Source organism: Phyllobates terribilis, unplaced genomic scaffold (genome assembly GCF_046119375.1).
Source record: "Phyllobates terribilis strain yellow unplaced genomic scaffold, ASM4611937v1 Scaffold_11__3_contigs__length_659146591, whole genome shotgun sequence".
Classification (NCBI taxonomy): domain Eukaryota; kingdom Metazoa; phylum Chordata; class Amphibia; order Anura; family Dendrobatidae; genus Phyllobates; species Phyllobates terribilis.
The window spans coordinates 594,903,315-594,923,053 of record NW_027362771.1 but is presented as its reverse complement, the minus strand read 5'-3'; the positions used below and the strand labels follow the sequence as shown (position 1 = coordinate 594,923,053).

The 19,739-nt window shown below is 43.6% G+C and overlaps 1 protein-coding gene across 1 annotated transcript in view; it reads right to left on the bottom strand.

Moving 5' to 3' along the window:
- Positions 1-9,778, bottom strand: part of LOC141167073 (mucin-12-like) — a 41,018-nt gene extending 31,240 nt beyond the window's left edge. Inside the window, exons 1-6 of the mRNA XM_073654413.1 lie at positions 9,620-9,778; positions 6,832-6,879; positions 5,447-5,548; positions 4,252-4,370; positions 4,118-4,167; positions 2,586-2,731 (exon numbers count right to left, since the gene is read on the bottom strand). Of these exons, the coding sequence (XP_073510514.1) occupies positions 2,586-2,731; positions 4,118-4,167; positions 4,252-4,370; positions 5,447-5,548; positions 6,832-6,879; positions 9,620-9,671 (517 nt within the window). The 5' untranslated portion in view covers positions 9,672-9,778. The remainder of the gene's footprint in view (positions 1-2,585; positions 2,732-4,117; positions 4,168-4,251; positions 4,371-5,446; positions 5,549-6,831; positions 6,880-9,619) is intronic.
- Between the last annotated feature and the right edge of the window lie 9,961 nt (positions 9,779-19,739).

The following is a 19,739-nucleotide window of genomic DNA, read 5'->3' as shown; positions in this document are numbered from 1 at the left end:
TTGTGTGGGTACATATAAAGGGGTGGGTGAGGTTAGGGTGCTGGCTTAGTATAAAATATACATTTCCGTGGTGTTCGCAGCAGTGTGTATCCCTCTCTCTTATCATTCACAGTTGAGAGGTATGCCGGAGTCATCTCTCAATGTAAATCTATGAAACTCAGAATGAGGCTGTCATAGACATAGTAATGGAGTAAGCCAGAAAGAAATAAGGTCAAAAGATGGTGGACAGGGTCAGGGTAATATATGAGTGATCAGAGGCGTATCTGGGGGGGGGGGCAGCCAGGACATCTGCCCCTGGCGCAGCCGGCAGGGGGGCACCATCGGGCCGCCTAATGCAGCGGTCTGAGGTGTCTCCCCGGCGGCTGCATACTTCCGCCCCCCTTACTGGGAGTCAGTCGTTCTCTGAACCGGTTGTTAAACTGACAGCCGGCTCAGAGAATCTGCAGCGTGCCAGCTCCCAGTGATCAACTGTACTTGCGTCTTTTCGACGCGAGTACAATTGAAGCCCTGATCTCTGGGTCAGGGCGACGTCAGCAGCTGAGGGATGTGAGAGGAGACAGTATGAGGAGGGATGGGAAAATGTGTGAGGGGACTATTGTGGGGAATAGTGTGAGGAGACAGTATGGTGGGAGAAAAGTGTGAGTGGGCACAGAAGAGAAACTGAGTAGTGTGTGTTTATGGGGGGTAACATGGGGGGACAGTGTAAGGACACAGCCAGGATGGGACAATAATCTACATGGAAGTGTGATGAGGGAGCAGAGTACTGAGACTGGGCTGGACCCTATAGGGGGGACACACTTTGAAAGGACAGTGTGAAGAGGGGACTCAGAATGGAAAGCAGAGGGCAGTGTGGAGGGCATATACCTAAGAGGGACAGTGCGTGGATCATATTTTGTGTAGGGAATATAGTGAGGGGCAATTATTTATTCAGGGGCTCAGCGTAGGGCAGATATTTTTATTCAGGAGCATTATAATGACACTGCAATTTTTAAGGGTATCATGTCGGGATGTGGTGATGTACCATGTATTGATGGTGGTCCTAGTGATGTATTCATGTACTGATGGTAGTTCTGGTGATGTTTTCCTGTTTTCATGAGAGTTCAGATGCTGTGTTTCTGTACTGATGAGGGTTATACGGATGTATTTCTGTGCTGCTAGTGGTTCTCATGATTAATTTCTGTACTGCTGGTGGTTCTGGTGATGTATTATTTTATTGATGGGGGGTTCTAGTGATGTATTTTTGTACTGCTTGTGGTTCTGGTGATGTATTCCTCTATTGATGGGGGTTCTAGTGATGTATTTCTGTACTGCTGGTGGTTCTGGTGATGTATTCCTTTATTGATGGGGGTTCTAGTGATGTATTTCTGTACTGCTGGTGGTTCTGGTGATGTATTCCTTTATTGATGGGGGTTCTAGTAATGTATTTCTGTACTGCTGGTGGTTCTGGTGATGTATTCCTTTATTGATGGGGGTTCTAGTGATGTATTTCTGTACTGCTGGTGGTTCTGGTAATGTATTTTTGTATCGATGGGGGTTCTAGTGATGTATTTCTGTACTGCTGTTGGTTCTGGTGATGGATTCTTGAGTTATTGGTTCTGATCCTGTACACATGCAACAATCCATAACTTGTAAGATGATGTGATACATGGCAATGTTAATAAAGTGCTGTGCTGTCTGACAAGTTTAGGGTTACTATGTTTTTATTTATGTAAGGAGCATTAAAGAGGTGGTCTAAGTTTGTCATTCTATGTGACTGCAGACTCCTGAATTCTCACTGTGCGCACTGCTGTCAAGATTCTCTTGTGAGAGTGGGAGGTCAGGAAACTGCAAGTATTATTATTATTATTATTTATTATTATAGTAATGTGATTTGCATACATGTAGTATGTGATTTGCATACATGTAGTCACGTGCCAACTAGACATGCGTGTCCTCACTCACTGAAAATGAATTGTGCAAGACTGGACACGTCTAGTCGGAATGTGACCAGAAGTATACAAACCGTATACTTGTGCTCACATGACCGTTCACTCTCACTGCTGGCACCAGAGAATCCTGACAGCAGTAAAATGAAGCCCTGCAGCCAATCCTAACAGTGTGTAATATCCTCTCTGTCAGGATTCAGCTCAGCTTTCTGGTTCGGGCAGTCATCACACGGCCACTTCAGTCATATGTAATTATCACACTTCCGGTCACCTGACTCCGAGCTTCTTTTCCTGCTTCTCTCAGTTTTTCACTAAATATTGAGAGAATTAGCGAGAGCTGGGTGCTTGAAAACCTAGATACACCTCTGTATGTGATACATACATTACTGATAGCTAACGGATGGGGAAATCACCGGAGTGGTGCTTTAATATTAGCAGTGATCTGCACACAGAGGATTGCTGGTGTTACACAGAGCGCGTCCTCCCAGCATGCACCTCTCCAGAGCCTGTGATATCATCACACAGTGACCCCAGCTAAGGCCCGAATCTACGAAGGAAAACTACACTGTGAGGAAATGGAGAGACGGAGCAGACGGCTGCCTGAGGCCTGTGCGAGAGGGCGAGGGCCGGAGCCGGGGCCGCGTCCTGCCTGACACTTACCGCGGGATTTACATGTGTTGCTGCTGATGGCTGCCTGCACTGTCCTGTGCATTCCTTCATACTGATCTTTCACTTCAACTGTTTGGTTATACGATAATACCAGAGTTATTTCATTGATGACTCTCACTTTTCCGTCGGTTTCAGCCCTTTATAAAAGACAAGGGGGAGGAGCCAAAGATTATTATCATACAGAAGTAACATCCCCACTAACACGTAATTCTGAGAAGACCGATATGGAGGCTCCAGTGCTGGGGATCCACCGCCCAGCAAGAGTCTATCTACTGTGAGGCAGTGACTGGGATCGTATACGAGGGACGTTATATATCCCCCAGAATGTGTATAGAGACCTAGTAAATCCATTGGAGTGCATTGCAGTCACAGACACAGCTGCGGCTGTGATGCAGGAATGAAGGTGAGCAATCACCTGGTCAGACTATCTGGCTAAGGCAGATTAGTAAGACCCGGCAGGGCCTTCATTTCTTGGAGGGGGCTACAGGAAGGCAGTGGGGCGGCCTCCTCCCTCCAACCCGGGGTTTCCAGCGACTCTTGCCACAGGTCCTTTAAAAACCCTGTATTAATGATTAGTGTTGTTCACTATATCATATCTATCATATATCTTTAATCTCTCTATCTATTATGTATCTATTATCTATCTATCTATCTATCATCTATCTATCTCATATCTATTATCTATCTATTATCTTTCTATTATCTATCATCTATCTATTATCTATCTATCTATCTATCTATCTATTATCTATCTATCTCATCATATCTATCAAGTTGTTTCACCCTATATGTAGTAGATGTTTACGACCTAGGGCCAGAAACCAGGAAGGGGAGACCTAACTTAATATTTTTAAAAAATCGAGGACCGTTTCAAAATGTTACTATAGAGTCCAGCGTTTTCTAGCTGTGTCCCCATTGGTCATTGTACATGTCTATACATACAATGTTCAAATCTGGGATCCACATTGCAGTAGAAACTGGCGTCCCCTGATGGGTATTTGACAACCTTCTCCAGCAGTAGCATACTTGTTTCTCTGTAGCTTCTGTGGACTACAGTGGAGATGGACACATACATCCATGGCCACCACTCTTATATGTGGCTGAGATGAGGGGTTAGGAAGAGTCAATGTCCCAGGGTTGGGATAGGGTTCCCACCAGATTTAATTTATGAGATATAATAGATCCATGATTGGTGTAATGGATCCCAACAAGTCTTAAATCATCGTATTGGTTTGGGGTCACTCAGGTTTCATTTATGGATTTGGTGTTTTTGAAAAAGGCACTTTAGAATCAAGCATAATGAATGATCTTATCATTCCTGGTCCATGGTCATTGAGCATTGGGTGAATATGAGGTCTTGGATTACAATGCATTAAAGTTGTTTCCCATTGGGTTGAATTAGCTGCCAGCTGGCCAATCTGTTGGCTTGAACTCGGTGGAAGATCTTAAAGCACGGTGGAATCATAGGTGGGTAAAGCCCCCATAAGTCGTTCATACACAAAGTATTACTTATCTAGACTTACTTTAAAATAGATTCACAGTGTCCATTATATCCCTTGAGTAATATGTCTATCTGTAGAACAAGAGAAGGAGAGTTTAGTGGGAGCATTTTTACCCAAGTGCAACCATTATGTGGTTCATCTAGCGAGTGACTTACCAGGTCTTTATATTGCTTCTCAAATTCTAGATATTCTGCAGATGTTTTATCGTCTAGCTTCTCAGAGTACAGGTAATTGACTTTTAATACCGCACCCAGCTTGGCTTCATAAGTCCTTCCTAAAGGGAAATATAGAGAGGTTATCATGGCTGGAGACAGAGCCTAAACTAAAGGGCCATCACATAGGTGTAGCACAACCAATAGCAGGAACCATACAACCATTGGCACAGAATGAAAACAATCACCGGCTCAAAAGTTCTGCATTAAATGATGCAAGTGCTTCCACGGAAAGACACAATTGGCACAACTATTTGCATGGAGAAGAACATCATGGTTATAAGAATAGAAGAAGGTGAAGAGGAAGACTAGCCACACCATGGATTGATACAATAACGATAACAGCGTAAAAGACCCTGGTGGACCAATCTAGGCTTGTGTAGGAATGACACAACAACTGGGATTGAATGGCACAACTATTGGCATGAAAAGGCACAACTGTTGCCAGTGAATGACATGGGGACTGCCATGGAAAGAAATAATTCTTGACACAACTATGAGCATGGAATTAGATAACTATTGGCATAGAATGACATAACTATTGGTATAGAATGACATAACTATTGGCATAGAATGACAACGAGTAGTATGTATGAAATGGCACAAGTGTTGGCATGAAAAAACATAACCCTTAGCATGGAATGGCACAATTATTGGGATCAAATGACATAAGTAATGCCATGGAAAGACAAGACTATTATCATGGCGTGATATAGCTATTGGCAAGGAATAACATAACATTGTCATAGATGGAGAAACAATTGGCATGGGATGGCAAAACATTGGCATGAAATGGAACAACCATTAGCATGGACAAATCACAATTATTAGCTTGGAATTACACTTCAGTTAGCATAGCCTTTGGGATTGAAGAACCATTGGCCATACAGATGTTGTTCACTCGTCCTAAACTAGTAGGTAGAACAGGTAGATAATACCCGCCGACCATGCACGAGACCTGGCAGGCAACAGAGGTGCCATGTTAGTAGTGTTGCTCATCTCCAGATGGAGAAGTGATAGGCACTGGATAACCCCATTATTTTTTACAGTCAACCTTTACCGTTATTATGATAAATTTTTTTAATTTCTCGTCCTTCACCTAATTTCATTGATATTCATTGGCACAGAAGTGATTTACCTATTTCAATCCTGTCTTTAATGTTTTGACACATCGTTCCTTCGGTAAAGGTAGGACAAATACATCTATTCCCATTTGAGATCCCTCCGTTCTGACATTTCACTGGAAAACAGAATAAGAAAGATTAATTTCAACAACAGATCATGAGAAAAAAAACCCCAAAGAACAAAAATAGAGCATGATGTGGAGAAGATGGTGACATCAATGGTTTGTCTAATAGTTTTTGACAGGTCTTGCTTGAAGCGGCACGTAATATGGGCACTGTAGAAAGGTCTCGTGGTAAATACTGTATAAGATTTTTAACTGACCACGAGAAAAGGAGTATTAGACAAGCCCACCAGGGGATCGTCTGGAAAAGTTCAGGCTCATATAGAATAATTGACCTAAAATGTCTAGCAGAAGACAACCCTCTGATAGACCAAGGAACCTATAATATGTATATTTGGTAACTCACATGTCAAGGTTCAAATTTACCAATAGCTATGAAAATTTTGAAACCAACTCCTTTTCGCCCAAAATGCCATCCACTGTCTGCTAAGTTTTCACATAAAATATTTGGTCAACACTTTATAAACCTCTAGAGTAATGTTCTTCTAGTCTAGACATTTCAGACGTCAGGTCACAAGGATACTGTCTATTATGGCCAGTAATGGTTTATTGCTTGTATATATATCCAACTGAGATTCTTAAACCGCAAAGCCTTGACCACAGTTCCTCCCATGTTTTTAGGGCATGCCTTTAATGGCTGATCGTAGGAGTTCAACCACAAGAACCTGAATCCATTCCAAGAATGAAAGTCCATAGTCGCTTCTACTATCTTTACTCTTCACGGGAAGTGCAACCCAACTTGATTACTTTTGCAATGGCCACTGGTATGGCATGTCACCGATAAAATGTATGGATGACTGTATATTTCGTAATTGAAATTGTGTCCACCTGAGTTGAAGCTTCCTCATGGTTTTCTCTGCTCGATTGTGAGGTCTACCTCTTTGTTGCCTAAATGACCTAATGGGTCATGGTGGTCCACATGGAGCTAATGGATAATTCAGCCCTGCCACATCTATATCTCCAATTTTAGATCTTCCACATAGAAAGTTCTACTAAAAACAATAAAACTGGGTGTAAAAATCCAGAGATAGTCAAATCTACTGGGATATCAGTGCGTGTGACACAGCTCGTCCCTCTATCTCATAGCTTCACTTTGCCCTAAGTTCCAAAGTCAAAAAATGTCTCTGACGTCAAACAAGGACCTGATCACGTGTTGGACGTCCGTGTTTATGACAATCCATCGGCAATAATGTAGATAACAGAGTGACAGAGATTGCTAAAGTTTAATGCAATAGATAGAAAAGCAATAGACCTTCGAGGGATGGTGGTGCACTTACACGGGGTCGCTGTTCTGGTTTCAGCCGTCACTGCTGTCACTTTAATTACTGCAAAAAAAAAAAAAAAAGAGGAGAGAAGTCAGGAAGACTCGATAATAATAGGCTCAAATTGTAGTATAAACGTAAAGACACAATAAAAGAGATGCAAAATAATAATAAAATTCCACTCAAATTCCAATCAAATGAACATTGGTTGCCTAAAACGGACAATCCCCCTCGAAAAACCTACAGTGTGCCGGACAGTAGGGAATTAATCCCTTGATAAAAAGAAGACATTTAATTTTTCCATTTTTGCATTCCTAAGGTCATAACTTTTTTTTTGTTATTTTCGCTTGATGTATTTTATATTCGCTTGATATATTTGAGGCTTTCATTTGTTTTGCAAAACTAGTTGAACTTCTGTAGGTGCTGCTGCCTTGTTTCACAGACAGTACATTATTATTTTCATTATATTATTGTTATTAATTTATATTATTATTATTTATATTAAATTTTATTTTTAAAATGTAGAAAACATTTTTTTTTTACATTTTTTTTTATTATGGCATGCATCACTTATCATAAATAATGGTAAAGTATTTAATTGGACATTAATGGTCTGCCTATGAAATTAGGTATTTGGGACAGCATAATGAGTAAATTATATTAGAAATTGAGCAAGACTACGCCTATGTATTGCAATTACTTAATGAAAACACTAAATAAACACATAATAAGTAACCAGATCTGTCAACAGCCGATTAATGATAGTTTCCATGTAACTTAAATTGCTTGGACACTATACAGAGGAAAATAGATAAGAAATTGAGCAAGACTGCACCTATATATTACAGTTTTTCAACAAAAGCCGTAAATAAACCATATAATAAATAACCGGATCTATCAACAGCAGCTCCATGATACTTTCCATGTAACTAAGTAGTTTTGGACACTATACAGAGTAAAATTGATCAGAAATTGAGTACGTTTGCACCTATGTATTACGGTTATTCAACAAAATCAGTAAATAAACTATATATTAAATAACCAGAACTGTCAACAGCAGCTTAATGATAGTGTCCTTGTAACTACTGTACATTTTTCGGACACTATACAGAGTAAAATAGATCAGAAATTGAGCAAGACTACACCTACAGTATATTTTATAGCTATTTAATGAAAATAGTAAATAAATCATATAATAAATAACAGGATCTGTCAACAGCAGTTTGATGATAGTTTCTATATATCTATTTTTTATTAACAATACATAGATTAAAATAGATCAGAAATTGAGCAAGACTGTGACTTTTTATTATAGCTTCCATTCCTGATCAAACAGTCACATATGCAGGGCCTGAGTGATCCTCAAGATGAGTCATAAATCAGATACTACATTTTGCTTGTGAAAAGCATACAAGCATATATCATTAGTCAGTGAGTGATTAATGAAGTAAGGATCCTGATAACCCTCATGTTTTTCAGCAATTATACAATGAAAGTACTAGACAAACCAAAAAATAAGTAGCTAGATCTGTCAACAGCAGCTTGATGATAGTTACTACATAGCTAATTTTTTGGACACTATTCAGATTAAAATAGATAATCAATCCAGCAAAACTGCGCCTATATATTAAAATTTTTAAAAGAAAGCACTAAATAAGATAAAAAATAAGTAATCAGAATAGTCAACAGCAGCATCATGATAGGTTCTATATATCTATTTTTTTGGACACACAGAGTAAAATAGGTGAGCAATCAAGCAAAACTGACCTTATATATTACAATTATTTTAATGAAAGCGATAAGTAAACCAAACAATAAGTAACTAGATTTGCCAGCAGCGACTTGATGATGCTTTTCATGCAGCTAATTTTTCAATGAAAGCTCTAAATAAACAAAAAAAGTATCCAGATCTGTCAACAGCAACTTGATGATGGTTTCTATATAGCTATCTTTTTTGGATACTAAACAGAGTAAACTATATTAGCAATCAAGCAAAATTGAGCCTATATATTGCAATTTTTCATTGAAAGCACTGAATAAATAAAAAAATAAGGAATCAGATCTGTCAACAGCAGCTTGACAGTTTTTATATAGCTAATATTTTGGGACACTGTACAGAGTAAAATAGATAAGCAATCAAGTGAAGTTGAGCCTATATATTACAATTTTTCAGTGAAAGCACTAAATAAACCAAAAAAGAAGTAATTAGATCTATCAACAGCAGCTTGATGACAGTTTCTATGTAGCTAATTTTTTTCTATTCAATATACAGGGTAAAAAAGCTTAGAAATCCAGTAAGATTACGATGGTTTATTGCAGCCAAAGCTTCCTTCCTGATCATACAGGTACATACGCAGCAGCTATATGGCCCCCATAATTCCGATATGACCTTCCACTCACGGCGAGGGTGCTCATCATTTGTCAGCAAGTGGTTATCGGGGTAAGGATGCAGTTAAACTCTGATTCACTGCTATTTTTCAATGAAAGTGGTAAATAAAAATATTATGAATGCAGATAAAAAAGTGGATCCGTCAACAGCAAGTTGATGATAGTTTCCAAGTAAAGTTTTATTATGCTTTTTTGTACGCTAACATAGTAAGTGTAACAAAGATTGCAAAAAAGAAGGTCATTGATATATTTAAAAGACTTTGGGGCTTATATAAAGGTGTTGTATACTGTATGTTCGAGCACCATTACAGCCACCTTGTATACCCCTTGTACGTCTCACAGATGAGTATTTGTTTCTATTGCACCTAGTCTAGGATCCAGATACGACTGTAACACTTTTATAGATCACACTCACCTAATAGAAGGACCAGGAATCTGATGGTGGTGGAGGTGAGCGCAGGACTCATGTCTTCGGTGGGTTCCTAGCACGGTTCCGCAGAGAGTGTGACTGCTTCCAGTAACAGGCTGTGCTCTTTTGGTCGACTTAACATCTCCGGGACAATGATTAAGCTTCTTATCAGTGGAGAAATGCGTAAAGCCAAGTCATTGATGTCTCCATTTATTGCTGCTCCTTCCAACCTTCATATTTGCTCTTCACATTGAGGTCAAGATCTGTGGTGAGATTGCTTTTCCAGGTGTAATTTCAGATATTTATTACTCAGAACCATCGCGCAGCATTGGGGTCCTGGGTTCCAATCCAACCAGGACGTACACCGCGCAGCAACCAGGGTTCAAATCCAAACGTATTTCTGTATAGCGATATAGCAGGAGTGCCAAATAGTGCAATTTTATTTATTTGTGGGGGGGTTGTGTGAGGGAGAGCCCAGATATTATTGGGTGACAGCAAACCATTTTGCCTTGGGCAAGGTATTGGGATAAAGAGCAAGGGCGAGGGTGATGGCAGTAATAAAAGTGCCACACAAGTGAATGAGAGCCAAAAAGGTTTCTGTATCTCATGTGATAAGATCAGTATGATAAATGGCGTGTGATGGTCTCAGTGCCCTGCCTGCGGCTCTGACGCTTCTGCCCATCATATGTCATAGTTTTAAAGGGAACCTGTAGTCATGGAAAATGCTATTTGCCTGCACGTATAGGGTCAATTCACAATGTAATAGCATTATAATGGTTCCCGGCTGCTGTGTGGTTACAGAGGAAAAATTAGCTTAATTTCATCCAGGAGCCGCCAGCTTTCAGTCATGGGCTGTGCACAGATTGGTTACAGTCACCGCTCACAACACCGCTCACTATACTGTGCAGAGCGAGCTGTCAATCAAAGCACCAGGACGTGCTTACATTACAAAGGGCAATGCTGTGAGCTGTGACTGTAGCGGCTCTGTTAACCACCCCCATGACTGAAAGCTGGCGGCCCAATGCTTTGGGCAGTGACTGTAGCCACTATGTGCACCACCCCCATGATTGAAAGCCGGCGGTCCAGTGCTGTGGGCTGTGACTATAACCGTTCTGTGCATCTGAATCACCCCCATGACTGAAATATGATGGTCCAGTTCTGTGGGGTGGTGACTGTAGCTGCTCTGTGCACTACCCCCATGACTGAAAGCCGGCGGTCCAGTGCTGTGGGCTGTGACTATAACCGCTCTGTGCATCACCCCCATGACTGAAATATGACGGTCCAGAGCTGTGAGGGGTGACTATAACCGCTCTGTGCACTACCCCCATGACTGAAAGCCGATGGCCCAGTTCTGTGGGGCGGTGACTGTAGCTGCTCTGTGCACCAACCCTATGACTGAAAGCCAGTGGTTCTTGGGTGGCACAAAGTACATTTTTTCCCAGTAGTTCAGTACGGCAACCAGGTAGTATTGGAACACACGTGATCTGTAATTTAACCCAATATCTGAAGGTAAACAGTGTTCTCTAAGGTGACAGGTTCTCGTTAAGGATAAAATTAGATGATTATACAGGCTGGCATGTAAAACCACATTTAATAAAGTTGTAGCTCACAGACATAAATGCTAATAACAGAGAATAATACTTTGAAAAGAAAGTGCAGATGACGCAGTGTGCCATGTGTACAGATATGCATGCACAGCATAAGACATGGACAATGTAGGTAGCCAGCAGAGCGCCATCTGGTGACCAATCAAAGTACTGTACCTCATGCGCTTGTGAGATGTGTGCCGGTTCACCAGCGTGATATAATTGTGTAAATCTGTATCCACACCAGTATAACTGTACTAGTTAAAAGACTGTATATATACTGTATATATATATATATATATATATATATATATATTTATGCACTGCTCAAAACAATAAAGGGAACACTTAAGCAACAGAATATAACTCCAAGTATATCAAACTTCTGTGAAATCAAACTGTCCACTTAGGAAGCAACACTGATTGACAATCAATTTCACATGCTGTTGTGCAAATGGAATAGACAATAGATGGAAATTATTGGCAATTATCAAGACACCTTCAATAAAGGAGTGGTTCTGCATGTGGGGACCACAGACCACATCTCAGTACCAATGCTTTCTGGCTGATGCTTTCGTCACTTTTGAATGTTGGTTGTGCTCTCACACCGGTGGTAGCATGAGACGGACTCTACAACCCACAGAAGTTGCTCAGGTAGTGCAGCTCATCCAGGATGGCACATCAATGCGAGCTGTGGCAAGAAGGTTTGCGGTGTCTGTCAGCGTAGTGTCCAGAGGCTGGAGGTGCTACCAGGAGACAGACCAGTTCACCAGGAGACATGGATGGGGCCGTAGGAGGGCAACAACCCAGCAGCAGGACCGCTACCTCCACCTTTGTGCAAGGAGGAACAGGAGGAGCACTGCCAGAGCCCTGCAAAATGACCTCCAGCAGGCCACAAATGTGCATGTGTCTGCACAAACGCTTAGAAACCGACTCCATGAGGGTGGTATGAGGGCCCGACGTCCACAGATGGGGGTTGTGCTCACAGCCCAACACCGTGCAGGACGCTTGGCGTTTGCCACAGAACACCAGGATTGGCAAAGTCGCCACTGGCGCCCTGTGCTCTTCACAGATGAAAGCAGGTTCACACTGAGCACATGTGACAGACGTGACAGAGTCTGGAGATGCCCTGGAGAGTGATCTGCTGCCTGCAACATCCTTCAGCATGACCGGTTTGGCAGTGGGTCAGTGGTGGTGTGGGGTGGCATTTCTTTGGAGGGCTGCACAGCCCTCCATGTGCTCGCCAGAGGTAGCCTGACTGCCATTAGGTACCGAGATGAGATCCTCAGACCCCTTGTGAGACCATATGCTGGTGCGGTTGGCCCTGGGTTCCTCCTAATGCAGGAAAATGCCAGACCTCATGTGGCTGGAGTGTGTCAGCAGTTCCTGCAAGATGAAGGCATTGAAGCTATGGACTGGCCCGCCCATTCCCCAGACCTGAATCCGATTGAGCACATCTGGGACATCATGTCTCGCTCCATCCACCAACGTCACGTTGCACCACAGACTGTCCAGGAGTTGGCGGATGCTTTAGTCCAGGTCTGGGAGGAGATCCCACAGGAGACCATCCACAACCTCATCAGGAGCATGCCCAGGTGTTGTAGGGAGGTCATACAGGCACGTGGAGGCCACACACAATACTGAGCCTCATCAGGAGCATGCCCTGGCGTTGTAGGGAGGTCATACAGGCACGTGGAGGCCACACACAATACTCAGCCTCATCAGGAGCATGCCCAGGCGTTGTAGGGAGGTCATACAGGCACGTGGAGGCCACACACAATACTGAGCCTCATCAGGAGCATGCCCAGGCGTTGTAGGGAGGTCATACAGACACGTGGAGGCCACACACAATACTCAGCCTCATCAGGAGCATGCCCAGGCGTTGTAGGGAGGTCATACAGGCACGTGGAGGCCACACACAATACTCAGCCTCATCAGGAGCATGCCCAGGCGTTGTAGGGAGGTCATACAGGCACGTGGAGGCCACACACAATACTGAGCCTCATTTTGACTTGTTTTAAGGACTCTACATCAAAGTTGGATCAGCCTGTAGTGTGTTTTTCCACTTTAATTTTGGGGGTGACTCCAAATCCAGGCCTCCATTGGTTAATAAATTTGATTTCCATTGATGATTTTTGTGTGATTTTGTTGTCAGCACATTCAACTTTGTACAGAACAAAGTATTCAATGAGAATACTTCATTCATTCAGATCTAGGATGGGTTATTTCAGTGTTCCCTTTATTTTTTTGAGCAGTGTATATATATATATGTATATGTATGTATATATATATATATATATATATATATATATAAATATATATTTATATATATAAGTGTATACAGTACAGACCAAAAGTTTGGATGCACCTTCTCATTTAAAGATTTTTCTGTATTTTCATGACTATGAAAATTGTACATTCACACTGAAGGCATCAAAACTATGAATTACCACATGTGGAATTATATACTTAACAAAAAAGTGTGAAACAACTGAAAATATGTCTTATATTCTAGGTTCTTCAAAGTAGCCACCTTTTGCTTTGATGACTGCTTTGCACACTCTTGGCATTCTCTTGATGAGCTTCACGAGGTAGTTACCGGAAATGGTTTTCACTTCACAGGTGTGCCCTGTCAGGTTTAATAAGTGGGATTTCTTGCCTTATAAATGGGGTTGGGACCATCAGTTATGTTGTGCAGAAGTCAGGTGGATACACAGCTGATAGTCCTACTGAATAGACTGTTAGAATTTGTATTATGGCAAGAAAAAGCCGATAAGTAAAAAAAACGAGTGGCCATCATTACTTTAAGAAATAAAGGTCAGTCAGTGCGAAAATTTGGGAAAACTTTGAAAGTGTCCCCAAGTGCAGTTGCAAAAACCATCAAGCGCTACAAAGAAACTGGCTCAAATGAGGACCGCCCCAGGAAAGGAAGACCAAGAGTCACCTCTGCTTCTGAGGATAAGTTTATCCGAGTCACCAGCCTCAGAAATCGCAAGTTAACAGCAGCTCAGATTAGAGACCAGGTCAATGCCACACAGAGTTCTAGCAGCAGACACATCTCTTCAACAACTGTTAAGATGAGACTTTGTGCAGCAGGCCTTCATGGTAAAATAGCTGCTAGGAAACCACTGCTAAGGACAGGCAACAAGCAGAAGAGACTTGTTTGGGCTGAAGAACACAAGGAATGGACATTAGACCAGTGGAAATCTGTGCTTTGGTCTGATGAGTCCAAATTTGAGATCTTTGGTTCCAACCACCGTGTCTTTGTGAGACGCAGAAAAGGTGAACGGATGGACTCTACATGCCTGGTTCCCACCGTGGAGCATGGAGGATGAGGTGTGATGGTGTGGGGGTGCTTTGCTGGTGACACTGTTGGGGATTTATTCAAAATTGAAGGCATACTGAGCCAGCATGGCTACCACAGCATCTTGCAGCGGCATGCTATTCCATCCGGTTTGCGTTTAGTTGGACCATCATTTATTTTTCCACAGGACAATGACGCCAAACACACCTCCAGGCTGTGTAAGGGCTATTTGACCAAGAAGGAGAGTGATGGGGTGCTACGCCAGATGACCTGGCCTCCACAGTCACCAGACCTGAACCCAATCGAGATGGTTTGGGGTGAGCTGGACCGCAGAGTGAAGGCAAAAGGGCCAACAAGTGCTAAACATCTCTGGGAACTCCTTCAAGATTGTTGGAAGACCATTTCCGGTGACTACCTCTTGAAGCTCATCAAGAGAATGCCAAGAGTGTGCAAAGCAGTCATCAAAGCAAAAGGTGGCTACTTTGAAGAACCTAGAATATAAGACATATTTTCAGTTGTTTCACACTTTTTTGTTAAGTATATAATTCCACATGTGTTAATTCATAGTTTTGATGCCTTCAGTGTGAATGTACAATTTCCATAGTCAAGAAAAAACAGAAAAATCTTTAAATGAGAAGGTGTGTCCAAACTTTTGGTCTGTACTGTATATTGACAGCGAAAGTGACAAAGATTGACAGCGGCATTTAACTTTTTAACAGCCGCGGATGGATCGCGATTCCACCTGCGGCTGTTTCGGGCACATGTCAGCTGTATAAATCAGCTGACTTGTGCCCGGTTCAGTGCGGGCTCACCGCCGGAGCCCCCGCTGAACCGGCCTTTCTGACGTGGTGCGTACTATTACTGACCACGTCAGAAAGGGATTAACCTCTACATACAGAGATTGTGGCTAATATCATCGTGCAGAACTTTTGGATTCGCTGCCACGGTTTATACTGGTTTAATAACTATTCCCGATCCACGTTGCGGTGCCGACGCGGCACACTACGGACTCCGGATCATGTTTGAACTCCAGTTTGGTGCAGGAGGACGTTTCTGCACAGAATCTTAATACTGGACAGTTATTTAACTACGTGCGACTATATGTACGGCTAAACAGCCGTCACTGCAGTTTGTTTTGGGTATTTTCACTACAGTAGACGGCGGACTGTTCCTCTGTAAACCCTACGGGAAGGGAAATGGAAATCTGGTTGGGTAAATAGAGGAAATATTAGTAAGATTGTAAACCCTCAGTGTTATACCGCTGGCTATCCTGTACGTTTCATGCATATAATTAATCTAATTCTTATGGTGTAAAACGGTAACAGGCGGCCGGTTTAGACAGGTACACCAGCAGGCAAATCTATAGAAAAAAGAGAGTAAATACGGATTGCTTAGTGCCACGCTGTATAGCACTGAGGTTCAGCTGCGGATTAATGTTCGCATAATAGTTAAATGTGGTCTTTTTGTATGGGCTGGGTGAACAATATACAGTTAAAAAAGTAAAATAGTTTAGTTTGAGATCAAACTGTGTAAGAGTTTGTTTTCTCGCCCGTGGCTCTGCCGTGTCCTGAAGAACACTCTTGGTTCACGACTTACAACTTGGCGTAGTCGGCAGAACATGGCGATCATTATGTATGGGAAAACGACAGGAAACAATTCCCCAGAGTCGGCTCAGGGCCCTGTTCAGGGTGCCTCAGCCCAGGTTAGGTACCTTCCAGCAAGGACTTTGTTCCATCACTTGGCCAAGTTTGATGGCAATAACATGGGCCTTCAGGATTGGATGGAGAGGGTGCAGAGTGCAGTTAAGGTGTGTAACCTGACTCCAAAGTTACAAGCAGAGGTAGCTATGAATGCATTAGAGGGTGATGCCAGGCGGACATTGATGGGGCGCTCTGAATCTGAGAGGGACACCATATTTGCTCCGCTGGACAGGGTCCATGGGACCCGTGTGCAGGTGACGCAGCTGAGGAGCGAATTCTTTAACCGGCCGCAACGTGAGGGGGAAACACTAATGCGTTATGCGAACACCCTTCAGGAAGCAATGCAGGAGATCTGGAGACGGGACCAAGCAGGTATGGGCGCCTTTCAGGAACTGGATCGGCTCCTGAGAGACGAGTTCATTGCTGGGTTAGCTGATAAGTCCTTACAGGACAAACTTTGAGAGTTGACTCGAGGTAGCTCCGCTCTGACATTTGATGACATATACTTGGCTGCCTTATAACGGGAGGTAGAGCCAAATACAGTGATAAACAAGTCAGTGACTAGTGCCCTAATTACAGAAAGTCAGACTGGATCAGGAGAGACGGCAGGCCTGAAAGAGGCGGTTCAGACTCTGATGACAGCAATGCAAGAACAAATATGGGATCTTCGCTTAGAGGTAGCCCAGATAAGAACTCAGTCCCTCCCTATGGTAAGACAAGCCAGGAGGCGAAATCCCGTGGATCATGTCACATCAGGACCACGGCTCCAATGTTGTCAGTACCGACGATATGGTCATATCGCTAGGGACTGCTCTGCACAGGTGGATGTTGATCCGGTGTTAAAATCCCGGTTAAACTCCCGGCCGCTGCAGTAGTCAGGCGTCCTGCGGCGGTCCACCGAAAGCCAAGTCCCGGGCGAGCTGAACATGATCTGTACGCCAGCAGCCTTGTTATGGAGGCTGAATTAGAAGGTCAGAAGGTACGCTGTCTAGTTGATACAGGGTCAAAATGCACTATTAAGCCCCTTGAGTTCTTTGAAAGGCATTTTGGACACATGATGGAGCCGAAAGATGGAAGCGTCATCAGGTTGACGGCGGCCAACAATCGTGAGATGGACGTGCAAGAAATATAATAATTATAATAATTGTTATTTATATAGCGCCAGCATATTCCGCAGCACTTTACAATTAAGTGGGGACATGTACAGACAATATAAACAATACAAGTTAAGACAGTTTAAACAGTTACATTAGGATTGAGGTCCCTGCTCACAAGCTTACAATCTACAAGGAAATGGGGGGACACAATAGGTAAGAAGTGCCTGTTATTTCAGGTCTGGCAATTATAATAAATAGGGATTTTCATATAAAGCTGCATGATCCGGTCATCAGCCAGTATGTTTAAGTGCAATAATTAAGTATTGAGTGCTGTTTTCGTGTGCATGGAGGGTGTGGAGACAGATGAATAGCAGGGAGCAGATTCTGAATAATAATTAGAAGGAGGGAAAAGGGGAAAGTTAGTTTACTGAGTAGTTGAGGTGGTAGGAATAGTCTGGATGCAAGTCCAATTATTCGGTCAGGACATTGGCAAGAAGGGGATCGTGATTGTATACCATCCGCCCCGGAAAGGATTGGATGTGACGCTGGGCATGAACGTACTAAGGGATCTAGACCACCATCTCTATGCCAGGGAAGGGCCTAAATATTGGCAGCAAGCTACCACCCACTGGCGAACTCAGAAGATTCTGCAGCAAATGGTGAGGAGCTGTAGCTTCCAGAACAGCCCCATGTACGATCAGCCTGTTGGATGAGTGAGGGTGTCGTCGAAGACTCTGGCAAAAATCCCACTACGGCAGGAACAGATATTGATGCTGCCGGTAGGAACTGGACACCGACTAAATGGACTGTAGGTTTGGATCAAGCCCGTTACTCAGCAAGAGACATCAAACAGAACACTGGTAGCTTGGGCCCTCGCCACTGTAAAAGATGGATATGTGCCGTTATGTTGTATCAATGTTCTAGACAGCGAGTTAACCGTCCCCGGAGGTACTCTGCTGGCCAATGTCTTTGTGTCTGACGGAAAAGTCCTGCCTAGAAGAGACTTCAAGTTACAGCCAGATAGGAGGTCGTCCTGGACTTATGCCATAGACGTCCAACAAAGGGTGGCTCCAACAGTGGAATGGAATGGGCGGGCAATAATGGACCTGATGGGGGTGTACCACCGAACCTTGACTCCGGGACAACAAAAGCTTCTCACAGAAACTCTGTAGGAATTTCAGGAGGCGTTTTCAAGACAGGGAAACTGGACGTGATGGTGATGATGGTGCATGCAGAGGCCGAGGCCGTGAGCAAGCTGAAATTGTGCCACAACAAACACCCACATCTTCTCACTCGACCTTCCTGTCCCAATTAATAGGGGACCGCAGAACACCTCTATTGAACATAGAGCAGTGTCAAAAGGTTATTGGTTGGATAGCGGATAATGCTTCCAGTCACTTAGCCACCACCACTACCACCTTGTCTTCCACATGGTCAAGTCTCAGTAGCTGTGAGTCTGGACCGCATATTCCTCACCCTGAACCTCTCTTCCTCCCACAATGCCGAGTGCCCAGGGACAACTGATCCCACACTTGGACACTCCGAAGAGCTGTTCACTTTTCCATTTATAGATTCGGGCCTCTCGCCCGGTCCACTTGAAGCGGGGCAAGAGGAGATCGCATGTAGCGATGCCCAAATATTTGAGGAGCCATGGTCACACGAAGGCGATGGTGGGAAAGTGTCACAAGAAGTGGACAATGATGAGACACAATTGGCAGAAAGTCAGGAGGAGGACCAGGGTGCGGAAGTGTAAGACGAGGTGGTGGACGATATAGTAACTGACCCAACCGGGCAGAAGGACATGCAGAGCGAGGACAGCAGCACACAGGGGGAGGGAGGCAGAGCACCCCAACAGGCAGGAAGAAGCAGTGTGGTGGCCGCAGAAAGAAGGCAGGCAACCACTCCCCGTAAAACCAACACAAAGGAAGTTGCCCGTACAACTGTTAGGTCTTCCCGAGTCTGGTTGTTTTTTAAAGACTCTGCCGATAACCCCAAAAAGGCCATTTGCACCACGTGCCATTCCAGCATCAGCGGGGGTGGCAAAACTAGCACCCTCACCACCACCAGCATGATCAGGCACATGGCAGCAAAGCACCCGACTTTGTGGGGCGAACCCCAGGGTCCAGGAACAGTGTCTGCGTGTGGCACCATTGCTTCTTCCGCTGTTGTGCATGCAAGCCAATCCCCTGTCCATGGTGCCTGCGAAGATGCCTCCTGCCTTGCACCTGTCGTTGCACACTCTCAAGTAGCAGCATCAGGACGCACGTCCACGTCCTTATCCTAGTGCAGCGTTCAGTTGTCCATACCCCAGTTCTTGGAATGCAAGCGCAAATACGCAGCCAAATCCCCACAGGCCACAGTACTAAATTCCCACATTTCACGACTGCTTGTGGTCGGAATGTTGCCTTATAGGCTCGTGGAGCCGGAAGCATTCCGCAA